At 36.2% G+C, this 25,463-nt stretch overlaps 1 protein-coding gene across 1 annotated transcript in view; it reads right to left on the bottom strand.

The window, feature by feature from the left end:
• Ndst4 (N-deacetylase and N-sulfotransferase 4) overlaps positions 1 to 25,463 on the bottom strand; it is a 269,358-nt gene that overhangs the window by 234,519 nt on the left and 9,376 nt on the right. Inside the window, exon 2 of the mRNA XM_005357237.3 lies at positions 7,966 to 9,182. Within this exon, the coding sequence (XP_005357294.1) occupies positions 7,966 to 9,042 (1,077 nt within the window). The 5' untranslated portion in view covers positions 9,043 to 9,182. The remainder of the gene's footprint in view (positions 1 to 7,965; positions 9,183 to 25,463) is intronic.

Here is a 25,463-nt window from a genome sequence, read left to right as displayed (position 1 = left end):
GCAATAGATGAAAAACTCCTACTGTAGTAATACTGATTTTATATCCAGGACACAGATTAACATGAAAGCATATGGATAAAGCATATGTATTTCTATCTAAAATTAAGCACATTTACAATGGCTAGTGGCCATCAAGAAAGACAGTAAACATGAAAATAAGAAAGAATCGCCTTAGTAGACTTTAATCCGTGAGTAGGGTAATTATATGAAGTTTTATCTTCCTTTTTCTTTTGCTACTCAAACACTATGCAATATTCTAAATTTCAGGGATTTTTATGAGAGTGTTATTTGGTACCTCTCACAGTGATGTCGAGTCACATGGAAATTATTATTTAAAGGGTCATAAATAACTAAGAACAGTGAGCATGTTCTGCTGAGTGAGCCTTCTCTATTTCATGAGCACTGTATTGTTCTTAGTCAAGCATCCCACCATCTCTTCTCCCCTCTGACTTTACACTGCTCTCTCCTCCTCCCTTTCTCCCCAGCGACCAACCTACATGAAGCTTCCAGTATGACAACTGTCTCAGCACATGGATGAATTTTGTCTCTGTGAAACTGATTTGCCATGGTATCCTAAATGGTTCAATCAACCTTTCTTATTTCTTACTTGATCCATTTCCCTTGGTTACTGTGACTGTGTTTTTTAACTATTAAACCTGAATATTTTAACTGTACACTGCCACATTGTTGGAAAAACATCAAACAGTCAACTTTTCTCTTTCAATAGCTTAAATTTAGATGCCCCACATTTAGCAGGGCTAAAAATCATTAAAATTTCCAGTCCTTTTTATACTCCTATTCTTTCCAGTACTTTTCCATATGCACAATTCCATAGACATTGCCTGATTCATAGAGGCTACTGAATCCACTGATTTTTCCACTTATGTGTTATTCAATGAATACACAAGGGACTCCAGGCAGTTGCAAGTCATGAGCTTTCCTGATCACCCCAGAGCTGAGATGACTTATCCAAATGGCCAGTTAGGCTACCTTGTTCTTTCCTACTCCTTATCATATTTGATTCTCACCACCATTGAGCAAAATTACATTGTCAATGTAGCTTTGTATAATCTGAAGTGAAAAGATAATGAACACAGCCAAAGTTAACTCTTTAATATTGGCTCCAGTAAGCAAACTTGATCCTAAACCAGTATCATATAAAATAAAGCAGAATTACTCAAATTATTATACTCTGCATTTTTTTCTATTACTTATTATTTGCTCATGTACATGTATTTATATAATGCTATGTTTCACTTTATTCATTCTTAAAATATAAAACATTATTTTTTGGTGTTGTATCTGTTCTGACCTTGCATAAAATGAGCATAGCACTTAGCAATATTAATATTAAAATTAGCATGCAATCAATATTCTAAAAGTTATAATAGATAAGCTTGTAGATGACTTAACTGTATTGTCAAAACCATATCTAGTGACACATATCTGTTTTTCTTTAATCTTACCAGAAATCATGTCACCTTCTAACTGGCAGATCTATGCTCCTCAAGTGGTACTAGATATTCAACAGACCTAAGTCTCACTTGTGTAGCATCAAGGGAGCTCTATATCCTTGTTCTAAACAATTTCCTTAAGATCTGGTCATACAGCTGCTTATGTGCATCAGCACATCCTTTAGTTATCATCAGTAACTCACCATTCTTAAAAAGACCCTGGTTTTGCCAGCCACGGCTGATGGTGCTGCCTCACTGGTGGTGTTGAGAATTCTTTACCTGGGGTTGCTGGTACACTATTAGTTCTTCTCTGAGGCCTTAAAACTACATCTCCCATTAAGCTGTTCCTATTTCTTAGAAGATAAGATATTGCCACACTTTTTTTTTACTTCCTGTAATAATAGTAATTTGGTCATATGAAACATGATTCTTTCTTGAGCTACAGATCATTGTGTGCATACTTTCCTTCTGCTAGCAAGTTCAGCAACTGCACTGTGCATGTTTTGAGGGGCTCTCTGTAGGTGTCAGGCAGACCTCTCAAAAAGGTTTCACCTCCTTATCAACCTTGATCAAGATTGTGGGGTATCTGATCTCAGGCAGTTTATTCCCAACAAATTTAAACACAGTGTAATTTGAAAAGGAAGTTTCTTGATGTAATAAATCTCCAGTACACACAAAACTTAGACTGATACTCAATTCAGTACATATTTCTTCTACGAAGATGGGTTCAACTGACTGTACTAGTCTATGGGTTTAGGGAAGTTCTCTGGCCTGGTTCAGATCATATAGATAGCACAGAGACCATTTGGGATATTAGCCACCACTCATTCTATTTGTGGGAGGTTGTCAGAGCTCCTAGCTATACAGATAATGTAAGGGTCACTTAACTATTAAGTATTTCCAATCCTGGTTGTGGGAGCTTCGGGGATCCTAGCTATATAGATAATGCAATGGTTGTTTAGATTATTTGAAATCTCCAATCCTGATTGTGGGAGCTTGGGGAGTTCCCAATGCAAGGGTCATTTAGACTATTGGATATCTATGCTCCTGCTTGTGGGGCCTTGATAAGGCCTGGTCCAACAGATTAACCAAACTGTTAATTACCTCCTATTTGTAGCCTTTTGTAAAAATGGGTTATGTGCTCTTCCCTTTGAAAGAACGATCCTAGATGCTTTGCCTTCATGGTTTCTTTGGAGATCTGTGGGCACAGGGACCTCCATGCTGTGCTCCCAGAAATATTTTTATAGATTTTATTTAAAGGAAAAGATAACGTGCATAAATGAGCAATAACACATATTAAACTAGGATTCTGCGGCGGTTCCTCAGGAAATTCGAGATCAACCTACCCCTGGACCCAGCAATACCACTCTTGGGAATATACCCAAGAGAGGCCCTATCATACAACAAAAGTATATGCTCAACTATGTTCATAGCAGCATTGTTTGTAATAGCCAGAACCTGGAAACAACCTAGATGCCCTTCAATAGAAGAATGGATGAAGAAAGTATGGAATATATACATATTAGAGTACTACTCAGCAGTAAAAAACAAGAACTTCTTGAAGTTTGCGTACAAATGGATGGAAATAGAAAACACTATCCTGAGTGAGGTAAGCCAGACCCAAAAAGAGGAACATGGGATGTACTCACTCATATTTGGTTTCTAGCCATAATTAAAGGACAGTGAGCTTATAATTTGCAATCCTAGAGAAGCTAAATAAGAAGGTGAATCCAAAGACAAACATATAGGCATCCCCCTGAATATTAACCTTCATCAGGCGATGAAAGGAGACAGAGACAGAGACCCAAATTGGAGCACCGGACAGAAATCTCAAGGTCCAAATCAGGAGCAGAAGGAGGGGGAGCACGAGCAAGGAACTCGGGACCGCGAGGGGTACACCCACATTCTGAGACAATGGGGATGTTCTTTCGGGAATTCACCAAGGCCAGCTGGCCTGAGTCTGAAAAAGCATGGGATAAAACCGGACTTGCTGAACATAGCGGACAATGAGGACTACAGAGAACTCAAGAACAAGGGCAATGGGTTTTTGATCCTACTGCACGTGCTGGCTTTGGGGGGGCCTGGGCGGTTTGGATGCTCAACTTACTAAACCTGGATGGAGGTGGGCGGTCCTTGGACTTCCCACAGGTCAGGGAACCCTGATGGCTCTTCAAGCTGATGAGGGAGAGGGACTTAATCGGGGGAGGGGGAGGGAAATGGGAGGCGGTGGCGGGGAGGAGGCAGAAATCCTCAATAAATAAATAAATTAAAAAAAAAAAAGAAAAAAAACACATATTAAACTAAATTATTCATTTAGCATATATAATATATTTTCTGCTGAATACCCAGTTTGATGGATGTTTTCATGGTACATAGTTTTTATGTTTTCCATTCTCAGCAAAATGTTTATCTGTACCTGATTTTGAAAGTTTATTTTTAAATGAAAAAGATCTCATTGTTTCCTTAAAGATATCTCCTTATGGAGCAAATTCAGTCTTTTCAGTTCACTAAGCTAAATATACTGTGCTACCTCATGGAAATCAAATGGAAAAAGACCATCATGAGTACTTGAGGTTAAGAATTTAAAGAAAAGAAAGTTACGATGAAATATATCCTGACTGGTGACTGTTCTTTCAGGCAAACTAGAAAGTGCTGGTTCGTATAGGTAACATCAAACTAGGAAGGAGAATCTGTATCAAACAGGAGGAAGTCGAGATTGACACCTCAGGGTGTCCTCTGACCTTCACAAACACGCTGTGGCATTTGCACACCTACACACACACACACACACACACACATGGGCACTACTAGACCTTTACTAAATTAGTCAAAATTTTCTGTGTAGAGCCTTTGTCTTCTGCTCTTTAAAACTGGATGTACTAAAAGATGTAAATTCATAGCATGAATCAGTGTTTATGTAGAAAAGGAACCAATATGCACAGCATCTGATGGTACTTATTTATTGATGGTACCAAATGAAGATGTTGGAATAACGCCCCTCACGCCCACTGCTGCACACCTGCTGATCTTGTTAGGTCCTCGGAGCAGTTATCCCCCAGGGAAGCCTAGATGAGGAGAGCAGGCTGAGTTTCCAGGGATTTTCACTTTCCCTCCCCTTCCCAGGATATTAGGGTTTATATTCTGCCTGCCCCTCACCCTTCCCCATGTGCTGTAATGAACACCATAATGGTACATCTTCCTCCTGATCTAAGATACTTTCTTCTTTGTTCTTTCTCTGGGTATACACATCTGGCGTCAACACGAATCCAAACATTGGAAACTATCCTAAACCATTCTCTGGAAATAAATCAATGATTTTATGATTCATTAAATATTTACTCACTAACAGTTAAATATTGTATAATAATTCTCAATTAAATACTTTACAATCCATATCTAAGGTTGCTTCCTTCATATTTTAGGACACAATTAAATGTATGAGAAAAGTTGTTTAAAGTTGTCTCATGTTCACAAAGATGTTAAGAAAGAGATTGGTGATTATTAAGAGCTCAGGTTAAAGAAAAGTTACCATTTGCTGAGGTCATTAGAAAACATGACACATTTGCAAAAGAAATGGGACTTGAGATATCTTTTAATTTTTTCTTTTTAATTAACACATGATAATGTTATTAATTCATTGGTATAGTGTGATGTTTCAAAGTATATACACTGCAAAATAATTAAGTCAGGGCAATTAATATTTTCCAATCATTTATGATTGGGGACTTCGGACTCCTGCTTGCTAGTTTGCCACAACACTTAAAGCAGATCATTATGAACTATAGGCATCCAGCTACTGGACTGCAGAACACTAGACCTTCTCCATCCTAAAGGGACGTTAGTACCTACTGTGCAATAACCTTCTGTGTCCCACTCTCTTCCTTCCTAGCCTCTAGGAATCATTATTCTACCTAATAACACTTAGTTGTATTATTTTAAATGGGAACATTATGAAGTTTAGTAGTGACACTGAAGCTGATAAATTATATTGAAGCATGATGTGGGACTTCCCTCTGTATGCTGTGATTACCATTGATAAATAAAGGAACTGTGTTGGGCCTATAGCAGAGCTACAGGGAAACAGAGCTAGGCAGGGAAAACTAAGCTAAATGCTGGGAGAATGAAGAGCAGAGTTAGAGAGAAGGCATGTAGCCCCGCTGAAAAGAGACACTGGAACTTTAGCCAGGAATCCACCACCAAGTGGAGATACACAGGCTAATAGAAATAGGTTAAATTAATATGTAAGCATTAGCCAATAAGAAGCTAGAGTTAATGGGCCAGACAGTGATTTAACTAATAGAGTTTCTGTGTGATTATTTTGGGGCTAAACTGCAGGGAACCAACAAGCGGCCTCTTTACTACAGAAGCAGAAATACAGAAGATTTAGTTGAGTAAAAATGTGGACTAATCAGACAAGAACACTGGTATATTGCAAAGTAGTAAAGATAGGTATAGAAGAGGTAAATTTGGGGTGGATCATATAGAACCTTAAATTAATTTTATTAATTAGATCATGCCATTTTGTCTTATGTACAGTTGATAGTCAAAGAGAAATAGATGCATTTTTTGAAGATATGTAAGGGTCTCAGCCTTGGGGCTGGGAAGATCGCTCAGAAGTTAAGAACACTGGCAGTTCAATCCACAGTACCTTCACAGTAGACAGCCTACAACCGTCTGATTCCAATTTTAGGGGATCTGATGCCCTCCTCTGGCCTCCATGGGTATCAGGCACACATATGGCACAAAGACATATATGTAGCTCAAACACCCATCCACATAAATGAAAAGAAATAAAACAACATATTATAGATCTGATGATAAATGAAGGTGTGGATGTGGAGAAAGTTATAATAAGCAAGTAAGTGTAAGCTGGTACAGCTGATATAAAAATCAGAGTGGAATTTTCTCGAAGAGTTGGAAATAGATCTACCACAAGATCTAGCTATGCCCTATATAAATATATAAGCAGGCTGACCTTGAACTCACAGAGATCTGCATGCCTCTGCCTCCCAAGTGTTGGGATTAATGGTGTTTGCCACCACTGCCTGATGTTCAGCTCTTTTTCTATATAAAAATTTCACAACTTTGTTGAGTTTCAATATTCTGTTATCTTGCTTGGGTTACACAGTTTAAGAAGTCATCAGTATTTTGCGTATCTAGTGAGTATTGGTGAAGAACCATCAGCTTTTCCTTACAAATAAATGTCCTAGCTAGATTGGAGTTTGCTAATTTAGGTTAAATGTTAACACTCTTTTGATTTATGTTGTTCTTTGGGTCCAAATTATAAATTCCTGTTCTCAGATTTCAAATTAGAAATTTAACACTCCGAGAGCATTTTGAAACACATGACCTCTTTTAAATTTAAGATAAAACATTGTTACTTGAACTAATTGAAGGGAATAATAAATTCATTAAAAAAGAGAACTCTCAACTGCTACCACTTAAACACTTCAACACTTTGTATCTGATACTAATGATTTATGTGTATCCATATCCTGATGTTTTGCTCAGAGACTCATTAGAAAGAGTTTGCTGACTTTCATAGACTTTGAATTTTATTTTTAAAAGTGAACTAGTATTACTGGTATGAATCCTTTATCTACTAGTGGTCATAACATTTTAGATTAAAGCTGTTATTTGAAGTAGCGTGCAGGGTTCATCTTTGCAAGGCAACAGCTAAATATCAAGACTGAGAAAGGCAACACAGCAATCTTTAGTCTTTTTATATAATACTAATGCTACTAAAATTTGTGTTTATATTTTCTAAAATACTCTGCACAGGGTCAATTTAGTTATATACAAACCAAGACAAGATACCATTGAAATGGCATATGAGAATGTCAGACTGAAACTTAGAAAAATTATTCTCAGACTAGTTAACCTTGTTATATTTTATTACTTTTGTTCTTTCCTTCTGGTATGTTCTTTAGACTGGTTGTCTTTAACTCTTGCTTCAGTCTTCCAGGTAGCTCAGACAGAAGTGCATCACCCTGCTCAGCCTTGCAGTTGGCCTCTTCTATATTTAGGAGCAGCCACAGGGTCAGTTTGCTTGGTTTCAATGAGTATCGCCATGAAATACTGCCAACAACAATACCGCTCTCTTACCCAAAACAATATCATAAATTAGAAGAGATAAAAATGAGAGCTTCTTAAGGTCAAGCCCTCTTAAACTATTTTTGTTAATGCCAATATTTGCAATTGTATAAGTGTTTCAGGAAAGTTGAAAGGATGCTTGCATCGTTTCTGGGTTTTTGGTTGGGACACAAACTCAGGGGATGCAGCTCAATTACACTCTGGGATATTTTTGTTGCTATTGCACTTTGTTGTGTATTTAGAAAGAGAGAGGTCTTTGTGTGCACATGTGTATGTCTGTGCTCGTGTGTGTGTACACAATAGTTAAGCAGTAGCTTGAATCAGTGGTTATGGTATAAAGTATTTTAAAGATTATATTTGATCAAAACCACAAAGTCAACAAATCACAAATTAAGTTATCCTTTACCCATGATCTTACCTTCACATCTTTGACTTTCATCCTTGTTCCCTCCTTGCCCACAAATATGTCATCAATGTCCACCAGGATGTACCTGTCCAAGGACAAACTCAGCCTTTTTCCTGACAAGAAGGAGATGGCGTCTATGAAGATGAGCTTGTGTAGCCAAAAGTTCAAGTTGTTACCAAATAGAACACGCTGGATCCCATCATGGAGCCCCAGATCCTGAATTATTGTGGCATAGAGTGTTTTGCTGGACAAGAAAGGAAGGGGTTTCTCTGTCTGTAACTCCGTTAAAAGCACTGGCTGGTAGGTAGAATGGTTATATTGGAAAATCGTCCAGTCTTCCCCAGGAAGAGGTCCCCTTTCAACTTTCGGGCCTTTGGTAATGTGCAGCAGAGGAGACTGCGGGTTCACAGAGCAGTCCTTCAGAGCTAGATTATTGAATAAGTTCAAAGGAAAACCTTTCAGTTGTGTCGTTGGTAAGCTGTTCTCGTTGGCTTTATGAAAACCAATTATGCTAACACTGTATTCTATACAGTATTTTTCTAAAAGCTCCCGGTTCCATGAGTCCATGCTGACATATTTCAAAATATTTTCATAAATAATCAATGTATATTTCCCTTTGCCACTATCGGTAAGAGGTGGTATGTCTCCCTTGCCTGGAGCAATGACCATCTGGTACTGAAAACGGCTGGACTCCAAGATTGCTATAATATCTTGACCGAGCTGAGAATACTGACTCTCTACAAATAGGAGGATCGTGGGGTCGGTTTTGGATGTGTCAATAGGCTTGGCGGTTTTCAGTTCTATGGACCGATAAGGGAGGATTTTGATGTCAGCACATTCTGCTTGGGCAGTAGTTTCAATCAGTGTCATTTCCGGTTTGTAGCCAGAGTACAAGAAGTAGGCAGAAATGAAGATGCTCACCAAGCAAAAAGTAGCTAAAAGAACAATAAGTGTTCGAAAGCTTCTCCGAAACCTCACAATAAGATTCATTTTAAAAATCAGTGCTTTTTGAGTTTTTTTCCGGCTTCTTTCCCTAGGGTGCCATGGAGAACATGTAGTAAGATGTTGCAAATTTTCCTTCCCAAGCATTCATGTAACCATTGCAAATCATGGGAGATTCTCGAAGTGGTCACAAATGAGTCAAATCCTGTAAGCAGTGGACTAGGAAGGCAACAGCATAGACTCTCTGTCCAATACCAAGAAATTCTGCAGAGTTCTTTAAGCATTATCTGAAAAAGAGGAGAAACATGATAGCTAGAACCAAAAAAGTGTGTTCCTGTTTATGTTTACATGGTTGTTGATATCTATGGAACCCATGAAAGATTACTCTAGTCCTGTTAAAATGACAGCATCCTAATAGTATCTGCTGATAACTTGGGTCTTAATATTAGACACATGGTCCATCTAGATTTCCACGGCTTCTATAAAACTCTTTGGAAGTCTGTTTTGACTTTGCTCGGAATATCCACACATACCGAGACACACTGAGATCAGTTCCCACTAGTTCTCTTGAAGAGAAGCAAAGGAGGAAGAGAAAATTTGATCCTTGATGTTAATACTTTGGTAAGTTTTCTAGTCTGACATATGATAGTGAACTTTTTTTTGAATGCAAAAAGGATGAGATATCAGTTTTAAGTATTAGAACAGTTCCTTCTAATATGCAATAGTGAAAAGAGGAAAAAAAAACATATGGGACTAGAATCTGTCAACCCAAAGAATAATCAGAATTTAAATGTGACATTTATTTAACATCAGTTTGTTCTGAATTAAGATGATAGATGCATATATCACAATGGTACATGCCTGTGCTCTCAGCCAGCTTATGTTTTAACTGGAGCACATAACCTTTGCATTCAGCTTTCTCATTTCTCCTTCGTTAATGATAGTGGCTTGTTAAGGTGAAAAAGTCTGGCCTTGACGATGTTAAATGAGTCATGTTTGCTATGTCCTGCATCGGCGCTAAGAGATGTTGTGATGATATTGTGTAGAATGTCAAGCAGATGTAGTCTGGTCTGTTTCTTTCTCTTACCCAGTGCTCTGTCTCTTACACTAGGAAAGGGGCAAGGACAAGGCCAAATTTGAAGGTAGGGAGATGAACTAATGTTAGAATATTACTTTGCATGTATATACAGTATTATATAATATATTACAATATATAATATAATATTGATACAATGCAATATTGATACAATGCTTACACAATAAATCATATATCAAGATCATTAGATCATTTAAAAACACACTTAGAAATGAGTCATGAAAAATCAAGGAAATTAAGTCCAGGATAATAGGAAGATTATTTGAAAAGTTGTTTCACAAATATAAAAATGTGTAGTATGCCTTCTTAAGGACTGCAAATTGATATGCTAAAATTTAAATTTGACTTTCAGCCAAGCTTCCTCAGGACCTGCTAGCATCAAACAGAATCACACGGGAACTTTTTCTTCTGGCTTTCCTGGCTCACCTGGCACAGAAAACCAGCAAGGCATTCTGCGAATTACTGGTGTGTCTGAAGAGCCAGTATTTCCCAAATCATCCCACCAAGGAAATCAAATAAGGCTTTAGCTCAAATATACTAAATCTGACTTTCACCTGTTTTAAGAAATTTGTAAACATTAAGAGCATGGCCCATTCTATTTTTTACAGCAATCAAAGCCTTTCCCAAATGTTCAATCCTGACTACAGCCTTACTCCGGTGAGTAAAAAGGAAACTTTTAGGAGTGCCTTCCTAGTCCTGTTTTGGGATTTGGATATCATATATGCTTCTGTGCATCATTCTTATAATAAGTAATTCTTACAATAGTCCACATAAGTAATTTTAAACCCAATGGGAATACTGCTATTTCAATGCTAAGAGTTATAAAATAGTTATACTAGAGAGGTAACATGGTTAACTCAAAAGAAGTTGGGAGGTGGAATGAGTCAAAAGTTGCAATATTTTTGCTAGGTTTAACTTTTGGTAATTCTTATGGGAAAACACACACTTGCTCCATTTCTGTGTTGCTACATTCCACAGAATTGCATCTGTTGTCAAGAATATTACTGATAATTTCCTTACATTTTGTATTAACAAATGTTATGTACTTAATTAAAACTGTATTGCTTGCATAGTTAACCATTTGTTATAATGCACCAGTATCTTTAGCGGTGACTTTTCAAATTTGTAACTATTTTTCAAAGAGATGTTTCCTTTTCCATACATGAAAATGAAAGAAATCTATCAGAGAAATCCTAACAAACTTTACATACCATAAAGGTAAGCAGCGCTTAAAAATGATGTTAGCTGTATGTCTGTGTGTGAGAGTGTCTGTGTGTCTGTGTGTGCATGTGTGTGCATGCATGTATGTGTTTGTGTTTGAGTATGTGTATGTCCGTACAGCTGAGGTTAGCTTTGTGCCATGGACTAGTGTTTGAGACACACTCACTGTTCAAGAGGTCACAAATTATTGAACCCAGTTTTCAGAGAATTATAAATGTAAGTAGTATTATAGCTCAAGATCAGGTAGTCTGTGATGATTCTGAGTCTGAAAATTACTCCTGTTAACTCAATAGAACTGTAGACTAAACATCTGTAGACATCATTATGAGTTACCTGGAATTTCTATCAGCTTCTAGGCTACAATATGTCCTAATGTTACTTTCAGGAACAGCTATATGTCATAAATCACAACTATTTCCCAAAATGGAAATTCAGAGCAATGAATAGCGTGTTGCATTTAATCAAAATGACAGTGCTTTGGTATTTGGTGATTTTCTGAAAAAAATAATCTTTTCTTTTCCATTCTGGTAAATAACCTGTTGATTATTTCCTTACTTTTATACACTTCACATTTTTTCCATTTTTACTGACATAATATAAATTTATTTTAGTGCCCAGAGTGTATATTTTTACTAGGGGAAACTCTTAAAAGTGCCATTTTCAAACATAATGATAACATTACTACTCCAATATTATACAGTACCATCATATTATACTAGGTACATAGCTCTGAGCTATCAGCTATATTCACACTTCAAAAGATTATGAAGGGAAGTCAGTAAACAGAAGAGTAAATGTCAGGCAATTTCTTTTATCACTATTTCTTGCAGATACATAAGGTATGTATGTACTATTTTCTTGGATCTTATTTTTGGGGAAACAACATGATTTTTAAAATAGACTGTATTTTTCTGAGAACTTTGTGGCCAATATGTAATCATCTCATTTATTTTAAAACACATGGACATCAAAAATACTTCTTGCTTACATGAGCATTTGCTCTGTTTGCTGCACGAAGTTTAAAATACAGTAGTAGAAACACCACTTGTGTTTCTCATTCTAACCATCTAAAAGTCAATACTTGAAACTTATTCTTAGACTGAAGATTGCATCATTGACTTATATCCTTATATACTAAACTACCAGTCAAGTCTACGGCACACAGGGGCCAGAATTAACCAGGACTGATGATTTCAGAGGGCTGTGTCTAATTTAAGGGTGCCTACAAGCCTGACAGTTCTTGTGGGACCTCCAGATGAGCGTGGGCAGATCTGTGACATCTGCCTGGCTTCCTGAAGACGTAGGAGTGGTGCGGACAGGGGGCATTCAGAATCAAGCAGAGACCAGGCCAAAACTAGACGCAGGCTTGGATTTCCTTCTAGAGTTTCCCCTTTGTGTAAGAAGCATGCCACTCCTCAACCACTGACATTTATTAAGAGCCTGTTTGCCTCATATCATGAGCCAAACAATCTTCGTTCTATTGTTTTAGTAGGCTTCTACTTTCCTCTCTTCATTATTTATTTCTCTGTCCAAAAGTCTATTTGTTTTTGTTTCTTTTCTTTTCTTGTTTTTTGATGCTGGGTGGTTTAAAGCTTATGCTTAGGGATTTAGTATTAAGAGTATAGGCATTAATATAAAAAATATACATGGCAAGGTTTACATTCTCTAACTGCCTTTTCTTCATCCTCCATATTAACAATTTATATGGAAGCCTCAGATGGCTGGAGAATTGCAGTACTGAGGCACACTTCGTTGTTTGGGTATAATTTTAGTACTTTTGTTTTGAAGGTGGAATTTTTTTCTTCTTTTCTGTAAAGTGTATCATCCATAAAGATTATATGTAAAACACTTCTACAAATTCTTATGGTTTCTCTTTCCTTAAGAAAATTAGTTTGTTTTTCATACTCTGCAAGCATTTTGAAAACTCAGAATGCCAGAGTAAAATGAAGATTGTTTAACAAACCCTGCTGTGCTTTCCATCATATGTAATTTGTTTTTATGGATTGATTACACAACAAACATGATTTTCAGCTTGCCGTTATACTTGATGTTATGAGACAGCTAGTGGTAATAAAACAAAAGGAACTAAAAAGGTTTGTCTTGAATCATCAGTTGTATTTTTTCTGAGTCTACTCTTTCAGCTTGCAAGTGTCTCAGCTTGCCCGGATCGCTAAACTATCCACCAAACGATTTGCTAAAAAAAAAAAAAAAATAGAGAGTGGTGGTTGAGCTAGTTAAAAATCACATGTGGGTTAGACTCCTTCCATGAATGTTTCTAAACCTGGGGGTGCAACAAATTTCCCATTTGCTTCCCTGTGCCTGGGGATTCTACAGGCCTTCTTGGCCTTTACTTCCATACTTTCTCATCTCTCTCTTCCATACTTTTCAAAGCTAGTGGCAATGTTTTGCTATTGAATGTAAGTAACACACACTTCTGTGTTCTTTGGTAATGACACGTTAATTTCTTCTTGGTCTCAGGGCTACAAAGACAACCATTGTTCTTGGTGTAATGTCCCTGGCCTGGATTTATTTCAGTTTGCAGTTTTATGTAGAATCTCTAACTCAATAATCTTTAACTCTCCATATTTTCTTTTGCATTCACCTCCATCTGTAATTGAACAAGAACATTAACATTTTTCTTTGCATTTGAACTTAACTTTTTGAAAGAGTTTTGTTGATGTCCTTACACTCTGCAATTCTTTTACCTTCTTCTTGGATCGTGAGCAATTATGGAATGAGAGGGGTTATTTGTTCTTTTGCTAGGTGCAGTCTTCTGTTATTCTGTTACTCATTGCTAGAATCCAGCAGAGCAAGACCTAATGATCTTACCAAAGCTCATTGCTTTAGTATGTCTCCCCTGTATTTCACAAGGTCAGCCAATTATACAGTACAGCTCAATTGACAAAATTCACATAGATTGCCATAAAGGTAGGGAGTGTAATTTACTCAGAGGGAAATCTTCAACACTCCACATATTATCCAGTAATTCTTGCACATACATACACACACCTCAGAATCAGTAACAACACATTCCCTTTTCTTTATCTAAAATTCCAACTCAAACATCATAATCTCTTATGGAGAAAACGATGGAAGAGAAAACCAAACCAGTTTTATCACTGGAAAAAATAGGAAATTTCTGTTTCCATATTTAAATTCATCCTCTTTGGAGAGATGGAAGAGTTTGGTTACCAACACATTATCTTTGTCTTTTACCTTGTGTATTTTTGAATTTTCTGTAAGAATGATATACTGTTATATAAGCACCAGACAGAGCATAGGTAAACAACTTTGAAAAAGGAATCAGCTTGATGACTTTGCTTCAAACAATAAAATTCTATAGTCCTGTAAGCAGACAGCTTCCTCTACTGACTAACTTTCTTCTAAATCTCTCAGGAATATGCGGTCCCTATATTCTATTTGGAACACCCTTAAACATTTCTTTAACTAGTGTGGGTTTTCCTAATGAAATCATGTGTATATTTTTGTAGTCTACTTTATAGATAGTTTTTCTCTCAGAGTCATATATTTTCCCTTCTTCCAAGCATAATCCAATACTGAATTTTAAAAACAGTAAATCTGAAATAATATTTAAGGAAATCAGTGCTTCATTTTATAATATTTTAAAAGTTTCACTACAACAATAATCAAGTCTATGTTTTAGAAAATTGAACAGTGAACCACACCAAATTGTCACTAAATTATTGTGAGTAGACTATTTTGATGTATGCATTATTCTTTTTTTTTTTTTTTGGTTTTTTTCGAGACAGGGTTTCTCTGTGGTTTTGGAGCCTGTCCTGGAACTAGCTCTTGTAGACCAGGCTGGTCTCGAACTCACAGAGATCCGCCTGCCTCTGCCTCCCGAGTGCTGGGATTAAAGGCATGCGCCACCACCGCCCGGCTTTGTATGCATTATTCTTGATGAATCTAAATTCGTCGGATGTTATGTATGTATATACATATTTATAAATAACCTTAAGTTGTATTTATCACTAGTCCCTGCCATCTCCAACCAGCTTATCTTTTATGAGTAGCAAGCAAATATACAGTCATTTGTCTGTGCTGATTTCATAGTTTTTCTCAAGATCATGATGGTAACAGGGCATTGGGAAAGCAGAGAAGCAACTTTGTATGGTCTCTAGTTCTCCCCAAGGAGCCCCACAGCAATGGCTCTGTGAAACATCAGAGTGAGGTCCAGGCAGTAAAATTAGAGAGAGACTGAAAAGCCACGACACCCCAGTTTACTGCCCACACGATATCTTTAAGGGACTGACCTCTTTTCTGACAAAAGAAAAGAAGACCTAGGAACATTCAGGCTGTCATTAACAAGATCTTATTTGCATTTTTGTATGTCACCAGAGATCCACAGAGGTTGCAAGTGTATTAATATTGGTGTGACTTCCTTCAGAATTTAGTTTTTATTTAAAAATTCAAAAGGAGAGCTAAGCTTTCATCTGATTTTAAGTATAGCTATTATCTCAGAAATTATTTTGAGTCTCACTCAGTCTACCATAAATACAATGACATGTACCCTGTCCTTTGTGCTTCAGTCATAAACTCCCAGTCCATGTTGTTGTCTGGGGATCATTTTCCACTGAACTTCCCACTCTGTCCTTTGCTTTATATATTGCAGGATTTCAGGAAGGCAAATTAAGTTCTCACTTGGCAGAGCCAGGCTTCATGACACCTATAAACTACCCACATCAACAGAATAGCTTGTGCTCCACACTGTGCTCCTTAGTTTTAATAAGACAAGAATATTTAAAGCTATTTTGGCAATAAAAACAATGTATTTATAAACATGTACGAGGTTGCATACCATAAGTACATTTTGTTTCCTGAAGTATATTACACAAGATAGTGATAGAAAGAAATGATGCCCTTAAAACAATATGCAAACTATTAAAGTGAAATCATTAGCTTTAGTCCAAGCAATATGCCATAGAAGTATTCTATTAAAGAAGGCTAGTAAATACTTTTAACATTTGCTTAGTAGTTTTTTTTAAAAAAAACAATGGCCTGATTATTGATATTTAATATTTATGGGAGGCCTATCACGTTCTGAACAGAAACAGGAAAGGAATAGAAATGAAGTGAGCAGGGCAGAAGAAGGGGGGGCAATGGAGGAGAGGAGGGAAATGAAAATGAGGTCAGATGTAACATAAATAAATTAAAAAGACAGCTATTTTTATTAATAAGTATTTATTTCTAAACAATATTGGGGTCTCCTAAATCTCTCAACACAAGAGGGCAATATTCTCTTTCTTTTATTGCATGAATAGGCCAATCACACCTGTTCTCCGTACATGGATTAAAGCAAAGGAAAGCACTAGCTGGATGAAGCCACGGAGTGAAGGCAACTCCTATTGAGAAGCCTCTGCTGTCGGCATTAGGAGAGATCCGGGAGTCTTAATGCTAAAGACCAATTAAGCCTTCATTTCACACCTAACACACTTCAGTCATTCTAATCCACGCCTTGGTAGTGATCAGCTAACTGTATATCACTTATGCGGCTTTTTGCATTGGAAATTGCGCTTGTTTTCACACAGGTTTTGTGGTTTTCTTAACATACAACTTGCCTAGACACATAGCTAACTCTTGTAAACTTTCCAGACCTTTATGAATTTCATAAGGGAAGAAAGCTATAATCAAATCTGGATGAAGAGAATTTTCTCGCACATAAGTTCCAAATTAAAATTTATCTTATAATTCTCATTTTATTAAAGATATAGCATAAAATGCATTTTATTTGCTTTGAAATCATTTTTATATTTCTCTGTTATATGAACATGACATATAACAAATTAACAGATATGAAGTGATTTAAAGTTCTAGGGTCTAATTAAATACGCAATACATAAAATGCTTAAAACAATTTTATTATTTTATTATTCATTTAAGTGTGTGTGTGTGTGTGTCTGTGTGTGTCTGTGTGTTTGTGTGTGTGTGTACTTGCACCACAGACATTCATGCACCCTACACTATTGTCTGGGAGTAAAGACCAAAGGACAGCTTTTGGAAGTCATTTCTCTTCTTTCACCCTGTGGGCTCGAAGGATGGATGGAAAGTTCTAGAAAGTTTGGTTGTCAGGGTTGGTGGTACATATCATTAAGTACTGTTTCATCTAGCTGACCTTCACTTTTAAATAATACATGAAACCTTAAAATTATTTAATAAGGTTAAAATAAATATAAAGTACATACACAAAGATATGAAAGCTATGATGTGATTTATCATGCCACTCTCTTCTCAGTTATGAGGTAAGAACCTAATGTGAATCAGTTTGAAATTGTGGCTACATTTCTGTTCAGGGTGGTATTATGATTTATTAGTAAATATGCTTTCTTAAACTCTGCTTCTTTGGGTAGATCTTAGAGCTGCAGTATGATGGGCTTCCACTAAAACTTATTGATTATCTTAGACTCAGGAAAAATACTGCTTCATCTGCAGCTGCCTTTCATGTGATTCAATAGATAATGGAACATTAATGACCATAAAACGACCAATCTTGGGTAAAATGGACACAAGTATGAGAGACTCATTTTGTCTTCATGCATTGAGCTCATCTTTCAATATACTCTTCCTATAATATTCCTTAAAATTTTAAAGCAAAACATCATAAAAGTAAGAAAAGGGTAAACTAAAATAATTCTGTCCTAAGAACACTGTATAGTTTTAGGATGAAGTTCAAATCATTCATTGACTTTAGGCATTGTTGAGTCAAGTATGAATACTGTGAGAATGAGAGCAAGAGAGGGAGGAGGAGAGGAGAGAGACATAGAGAAAGGAGAGAGTCATTGAGATTTCAGTATCAAAACTGGTAGGGGAGGCTGGTGATCTGGTTTAGTAATGGAGTGCTTGCCTGGCATGCATGAGCCCGGCTAGGCTCAACCTTGGACTGCAACCATAAGAGCAACAAAACAACACACATTTCACTCATTCTTTTGACATATTTTTGTATGAATATATATGAATGAAATATATATACACACACATATATATGTATATATATATATATATATATATATATATATGAAAAAAACCTGGACAAAGTAACAAAGTAAGAGTCTAGGAAACATCAAATAGATAGTTCTGTTGCTGTTATTATATATACTAATACTTAAGTATATTAAATATAAAAGTAAAAGAGTTAAATTGCTTTTTAAAACATAAGCATGAGCACATACTGACTACAAGTAATATGAAAAAAATGGTGGCTAGGGAATTGGCTCAGCTGGTAAAGTTCTTGTCATGCAAAATTGAACGACTGAGTTTGGGTACCTCAAAGCCTAAACTTGTCATCAGGCAAATCTTGTTACCAATCCTATACACCTTGCCTTTTGGAATATCTTCTAAAAAAATTCGATCTTTTAGAAAGCACCAATTCCCATGTAATAATTTGGATACTAAAGTAGCTATGTGGATGATCCTTCTAATGCTGTACTTCTGTTTGGGGGGTCTATGGTACATGTTCTTATCTTTTCCCTAATATTGACACTAAGTCCTATGGTCATATGTCAGATGTTTATATTAAAATGAATAAACATGTTTCTAAAGCTGGTTTAATCTGTTAATGCCATGCATTGTACTACCAAGTCACAATCCCCTATACAGTAGCTTACTTCACATATCAACCCAACCTTAGCAGTATTGAAAACTCAGAGCACCTATGAGACATTTCCCTTTCATTTTTCATCCTAACTTATGGAATCACACTCTTCACTCGGTACGTTTTGTGCTCAATCATTGTTTTCTCCCCCATTTTACAGTCAAAACCTTTCCTTTGTTGTTAAGCCTTTTTTTTCTAAACAATAGCATTGCCCATATTCCACAGTGCTTGTAATTTTGAGGTCAGAAGAAACACCCCAGACTACTTACATTGATCATCCATGCCTTTAGCTCATCCCTTAATTCTAGAATTTATTTATATATTTTGCTAATTTAGTCAGGTTCTTCTCAAAGACTATTGTTTACTTTATTTTTCTTCACCTTCAATTCTAGCATGTTTTGCCTTTTGCCACTCTCCTCTGCTGATCGCTGACAGAGAATGTTTCAGACACAAGCATATCTTCACTATATCTACTTACTCATAGTCACATTCGATAGAGTGTCCTTCTTGCTAATGTACCTGATCAAGGTGTGCTGATTTAAGATGCTACTAAGAGATATTAACCCACTCCACTGAGCTGCAGTGATATTCTCCTCCTCCACTAAATATTCACGCGAGCATTCCTTGTTTATGCCATGTATCACCCCATATTACATCACTCCATTCCTTTTAATAGTACAACAAAATCTCTGGCAGTATTAGGTTCACTTTCTTTAGAGCCCATTGCAAGGATGCTTAACCTCACTATTTACTTGGCTATGCCACTAAGAAACTCCAGGTTGAGAATTATCAGTTATCAATTATTGCTCATTTTTGTAGGAGAGCAGCACTGTGCCCCAGTCATCAATGACCATTCAGTATTGCAGAAGAACAATGGAAACAAACAAAATCCAAAGCTCACCAGAAAGGTACAGTAATTGTGATAGTATCTACTGAAAGAACAGACAAAAAGATCAATAGAAGAGAATAGTGAGTTCCTAAACAAACTCTCTGCAGAAAACTGTTCTTTGACAAGGGAACAAAAGCAAATCTATGGAGCAAGGATAGTCTCAAGAAATGGTAATAGAACATGAACATGTGAAGTATTGTGTCCAAGGACAAAAGGCACTTTCCTCAAATTAACTGAAATGGATCATAGATCACTGTAAAACATATTGTACACTTGCCTTAAGGTAAGTGTAAAAAGCAAACCTATATTATGCCTAGAATACAAGATGGGAGAAAAATCCATATGCCCTCAGTTCTGACAGTGAAGTTAGACCTCTCCATCAGTCTATGAAATAAGGAAAAGCTAAGCTATTTCAATAAAAACTTTTGCTCCGTGGAAGTAACTGTCAAGGTTGACAATAAAAGGTACATATTATACGGTATGCATTTTAGAGCAGGGATAACCAATATTAACAACAAATTTCATACAAATAAATCTTAAAATAAACATGTAAAGATGACCAAGACTAAGAGGTACTCCACATCCTATTTATCCTGGGATTACACGTCATAGAAGCAATGAGATACCCCAACTCACCACTTTGAGTGTTGGTGAGATCTGTCACTCTTCATTTATTATCAACTCTGATCCCATTACAAAGAATGTCCTTGGGAGAAATTGTATCTTCTGAACAATTTTCTTAAGAATTTAAAACTGCTCTGAAAATGAATTAATTAAAAGGACATATTGCTTCATGGCATTTTTATGTAAGGTTTTAGTTAGACCTCCCCAAACAACTTTGAATATTTCTAACTCACAAAACAGAATGACATTCTCAATTCATTTTTTTTATTTCTTTATTCTGTTTATATGTTTGCATGAAGGTGTGTAAACACAAGCAGTCAGATCACAGGTCAACTTTAGCACACCAGGCTTGGCAGCATATACCCTTATCCACTGTTCCATCTCACTAGTCCAAAAACAGCCTATTGGTTTTCAATTCCTATGTACTCCAAGAATCCCCATGACATCCGCATGACATCACATTCTTCATTTCTGTTTCCTTTTTTCCCCTTTCACTTCATTCACTTCCTTTATCTGAGACTATTGTACTAACCTGCTAATCTGTGCCAGTCAGAGCACAGAAAGGCTTTTATTTTAAGAAGGAACAAATACAGTGATTGATTTACATTGTTTGCTGGGCAAAAGCACTTACAGCCACTCTGAGAATTAGATTTTGATGCCTCGAACTGAAACAATGGAGGAGAGGAACCTACTGGCACAATGTGTCCTCCCGAATTCACATGCATGTGTCTGTATGCACATGAACACTGGTGATTGCACACGTACACACACGCACACACACACTTATACACCCTGTTACAACAACATCAAAGTAAAATTGAAGTGTCATTAGTTGCTGATTGATTGTACAGAGGGAAAGTATGATTCATGAATCACGCCAATACTTGTAACTTTCCCAGTAATATAGATTTTTTCCCCCTTGGGTTATTCTTGGTTCCATTCTTCAGTAGCAATGGAAATACAACCTATAACACATTCAAGTAATAAAGCAAGTAAGGGCACCATGTGATGAAGAAAATCACAAGGAAGATTGGGTTATACGCAGGTGAAGAAAATGTTTTGAGAATGAAGTAGACCTGTAAGACCAAGGAGACATGTAAAAAGAAATAAAACTATGCTGCTGATTACATGCAAAGAAAATTCAAGGTCTATGGTAAAATTGCAAGATCCTAGGTAGGTTAAGAAAATTCACAACACCGAGTAACATCGTGAAGAAGAGAGTAGCTAGCAAGATGACAGACACACACTATGACCCTGGTGCACAGCACTACATAGGTTGTTGTAAGTGAAGAAGCCCAAATGATGAAGCGAAAGAAAGATGCAGACATTTCTACCCAACTGCCTGATGCTATGTTTGAATCCAGGTATACGAAGAACCATCTACTTTGCATTTCAAAGAGAGTGCTGGTAGACTATAGAACACCAACAGAGTGATATCAAGATAAAATTAAGTTGAGGACACAGGAGTGGTGAGCTAGCTGAGAACAGCTGGGAGAGTAAAAGGGAGCTGGAAAGGGAAGCATTAATAAAAATATTGATTTTACTCTCATGAACAAATACCAGCCAGTGAGATCCCTCAGAAAAGTACCATGAGATTTCAGAAAGAAACAAAATTCCCACATGCAGAAGTCAGCAAAGCAAGATTTACAGAAGCTTAGAAATTATTTAATCTCCTTTCTCTAAAACACCATAATTAAACCTAACACTATGCATGTTTGCCAATATGAAATAGTATGGACATATGGTTAAAAAAGAATGAATAAGCAAATAATATTTAAGCCGGGGAGCGCTGGGAAGTGAGTGTGATAAGGGTGTATGATGTGAAGTTCCCAAATAATAAGTAAAAGTATTATGAATAAATTAATATCAAATAGAATAAGAGGCTTTGCTTTGAGGAAGAGAGAAAATAGGAGTCTCGAAAGTAAAGGAATTCCTCCATCCAGAAGTAGAGATGGAATGGCATGATCAATTTCCTGCATAAATACAATAGTATCTTCATATTTATCACCTTTCTCTGGACACTTAAGTTCATCCAAATTATAGCCAACGAGAGTGAGATATTTGGAACCAGTTGACGATTGCTTTGGTCTAGCTCAATGCTCATTCTTTAGAAACCATAGTTTCAAGGCGTATTGATTTGCATCCTTGTTAATTGTCTCAGAAGATGAGTATGGAAGTGGTCACCCACGAAACATAAAGCACTCGCTTGCTCTTCTATTTGTACAGCTGAGTCTCTAAAAAGATAGAGATCAATGAAGCTAGAACATAGAAACCTAATGACCTCTAAATGAAGAGTGAAAAGTTAGTTTATAGTATTTAATGTAGAAATTTCATCTCAACAAATTACAAAGATCTTTCTTAAATTGCAAGTTCTAAAAAGTAACTGAATTTATTTTATTTGTTTTTTTTTTTTGTTAGATAATTTCCATGTGTTTCTACTGGTGTTTCAATTGCATTTCCAAGTCACTATAAAACAATTTGAAATCTCCTACAAGCTTTATTTTAATAATTTTGTTTCTGAAGTTATGCATTACTTTATTGTTATAAATGAAGCTTGTCAGCATCAGAATTAACTAAAGATTGCTCGCTCTTAAAGTTAATTTCAACTATTACTTCTCCACCACTGACTTGCTATGTGAAGTCATCTAAAGTAATCAATAGAAAATTCCCAGCGAAAATGTAGATCAATCTGGGCAATATAACCACAGTCAGCTCTGCACTGCAGAGGAAGAGCTTATGTGCCTGCATTTCTTTTTGCATTATGATGGGGCATTATCAAGAAGGTGTTTATGTAACATTCACTATTACTGAGTGAACAGATGGTAATTGAAAATAAATGCTAAATTAACACTCTTTATTTTGTATATAAGGAAACACAAGTTCTAGTTAACAAAATAATTTTGTAATAACTTAAAGAATGAAAATGATTGGAGTACAATGTCTAGAAAAGTGATGTAACAAAGGCAACATAATCCTGATAATACAAAACTGTCTTTTTCCCATTTGCTGTTATTTTTATCACTTCTCTAAACATCAATAAATATATTTTTCACTGTCTGGTAATAAGCTTATTAAGAAATTTAGTAAAGTAGAAAATATTTTGTGTTAATATTTTTCTAACATTTTCTAACTGTGTCTTCCTTTGGCTTATTTAATTTGCTGTGAACCATCTGGATAATATTGTATCCAGAGAAGCCATGTTCCATTTGATTACATTAGTATTTTTGCTATTTTTCATCCATTTTCTCTATATTTTATTTTATTTTAACTTTTGACATACTGCACAATGCAATGACAGTTTGATCATCAATGGGAAATAACATGGAAGGTAGTATAAAAAACCATGCTCCAGCCCAAAGCTAATACTAGCTCCAACATTCGCAATTTAGAAAGAAAAAAGTCTTCTGTAAACCCATGAGAAGGGATTTAGAGTGATTTTCTTGATTCTGTTATTTAGACTACAGAAAAGTCTAGAGGAAAGACTTTAGACTATAGGAAAATATCTTCATCAACCCCAAGTCTGACAGAGGGGCTGATCTCCAAAATAAATAAAGAACCCACAACACTTGATATCAGAAAAAAACAAATAATATAATTTAAAAATGGGCACAGATCTAAACAGAAAATTCTCAACAGAGAATCTCAAGTAGCAGAAAAACACTTAAAGAAATGTTCAATATCCTTAACCATCAGGAAATGTAAATCAAAACAATTAATTTCGGCTAATAGGAGTCCACAGAGTCTGAACCAACAACCAGTCAGCTTGCAAATGAGACCCACCTAGGTCCTCTCCATACTTGTGACAGTTGTGTAGATTGGTCTACTTGTGGAACACTTAATAGTGGGAGCAGGGCTTGTCCCTAATACTTTGGCTGGCTTTTGGGAACCTATTCCTTAGGTTCCCAAAAACGGTTGCCTTGGCAGACTTAATACAAGGGAAGGTGCTTAGTTTTACTGCAACTTAATATGCCATGATTTGTTGATACTCACTAGAGTCCTGCCCCTTTGTGAACAGGAACAGAGGAGGAGGGAATGGAGGGGTGGAAAGGAATGAGAAGAGAGGAGGGAGGGGAAACAGAGTCAGGTTGTAAAATCAATTAGTTAACTAAGTGTGTGAAAGGAAATATAATTCTACAATTTTTCAGAGGCAATGCTTCTTGAACTGTTTCTATATTAGTATCTGAAAACTGAAATCTAGCATTGTTTGCGAAGTTAATGGTGGATGCCTTGAACGTGATAAGTACTGCACCAAAACCATCACTTAGAAAGTCTACTTAATACAAAGAAATGGAAAATTATGAAATGTAAAACATGACGTTCATCTTCAGATTATATTTGGCAATAGGAGTTAAAGTGCCTTTGGGAGAATGAGATCAGTTTAAGAGACACAAATAGATATGTGGTAAGTAAATATATAGTTACATCATTCTACTCCCAGTCCAGGCCAATAGGAGTAATACGCAGTATAAACCTGTGAACTATATAAGTATGAGTAGTAAAAAAAAATGATGGATAAACAAGATGTCTTATGTTTTCACTGAGTGACTACAGCAATGTAAATAGAAACTTTAGAAATAAACTTCTTTCCATTTCACGCCTTAACCTACTGGAGAGATAGAAGACCAGACTACCTAAGAAACAATTCTTTTTTTTTTTTCATTCTAACTTATTTCATTTTCAGAAGGTTTGATTTCTTCTTTCCTTCGATTTGCATGCTGATCCTCTACTCCAGTATGCCACAGAACCAAGGGAGATTAGTAGGTACCTTTTCTTAATTCTTTGACTCATAGAAGCTCTGGTTTCTTTATTCTGTATGTTTCATTGTTAATTTTCAAGGCCAAGATGAATTTATATTAAATATTCATCAAAAAGTGTGAACGTTTTATTATATTATCAATATTCATACTGAGGTAAACACAGTAGAGAGAACACTAAGTTAGCTTAGACCTTTATTATGAAGGGAAAAGCGCTGGGACCAGGTTGAAAAGAGCCCAACCCCATCAGTCACGGGTTACTTTAAAAAGGAATCAAAAGTTATACTGTAGGTCAAAGCAAGATTACTGATGCCTGTAATTAAAATTTTATTCTTTTTTTAAATTCTTTTTTTTATTGAGAAAAGGAAAAAAAAA

The sequence above is a fragment of the Microtus ochrogaster genome, chromosome 21 (genome assembly GCF_000317375.1).
Source record: "Microtus ochrogaster isolate Prairie Vole_2 chromosome 21, MicOch1.0, whole genome shotgun sequence".
Classification (NCBI taxonomy): Eukaryota; Metazoa; Chordata; class Mammalia; order Rodentia; family Cricetidae; genus Microtus; species Microtus ochrogaster.
The sequence above is the reverse complement of the archived record's forward strand: the minus strand, read 5'-3'. Positions and strand labels throughout refer to the sequence as shown.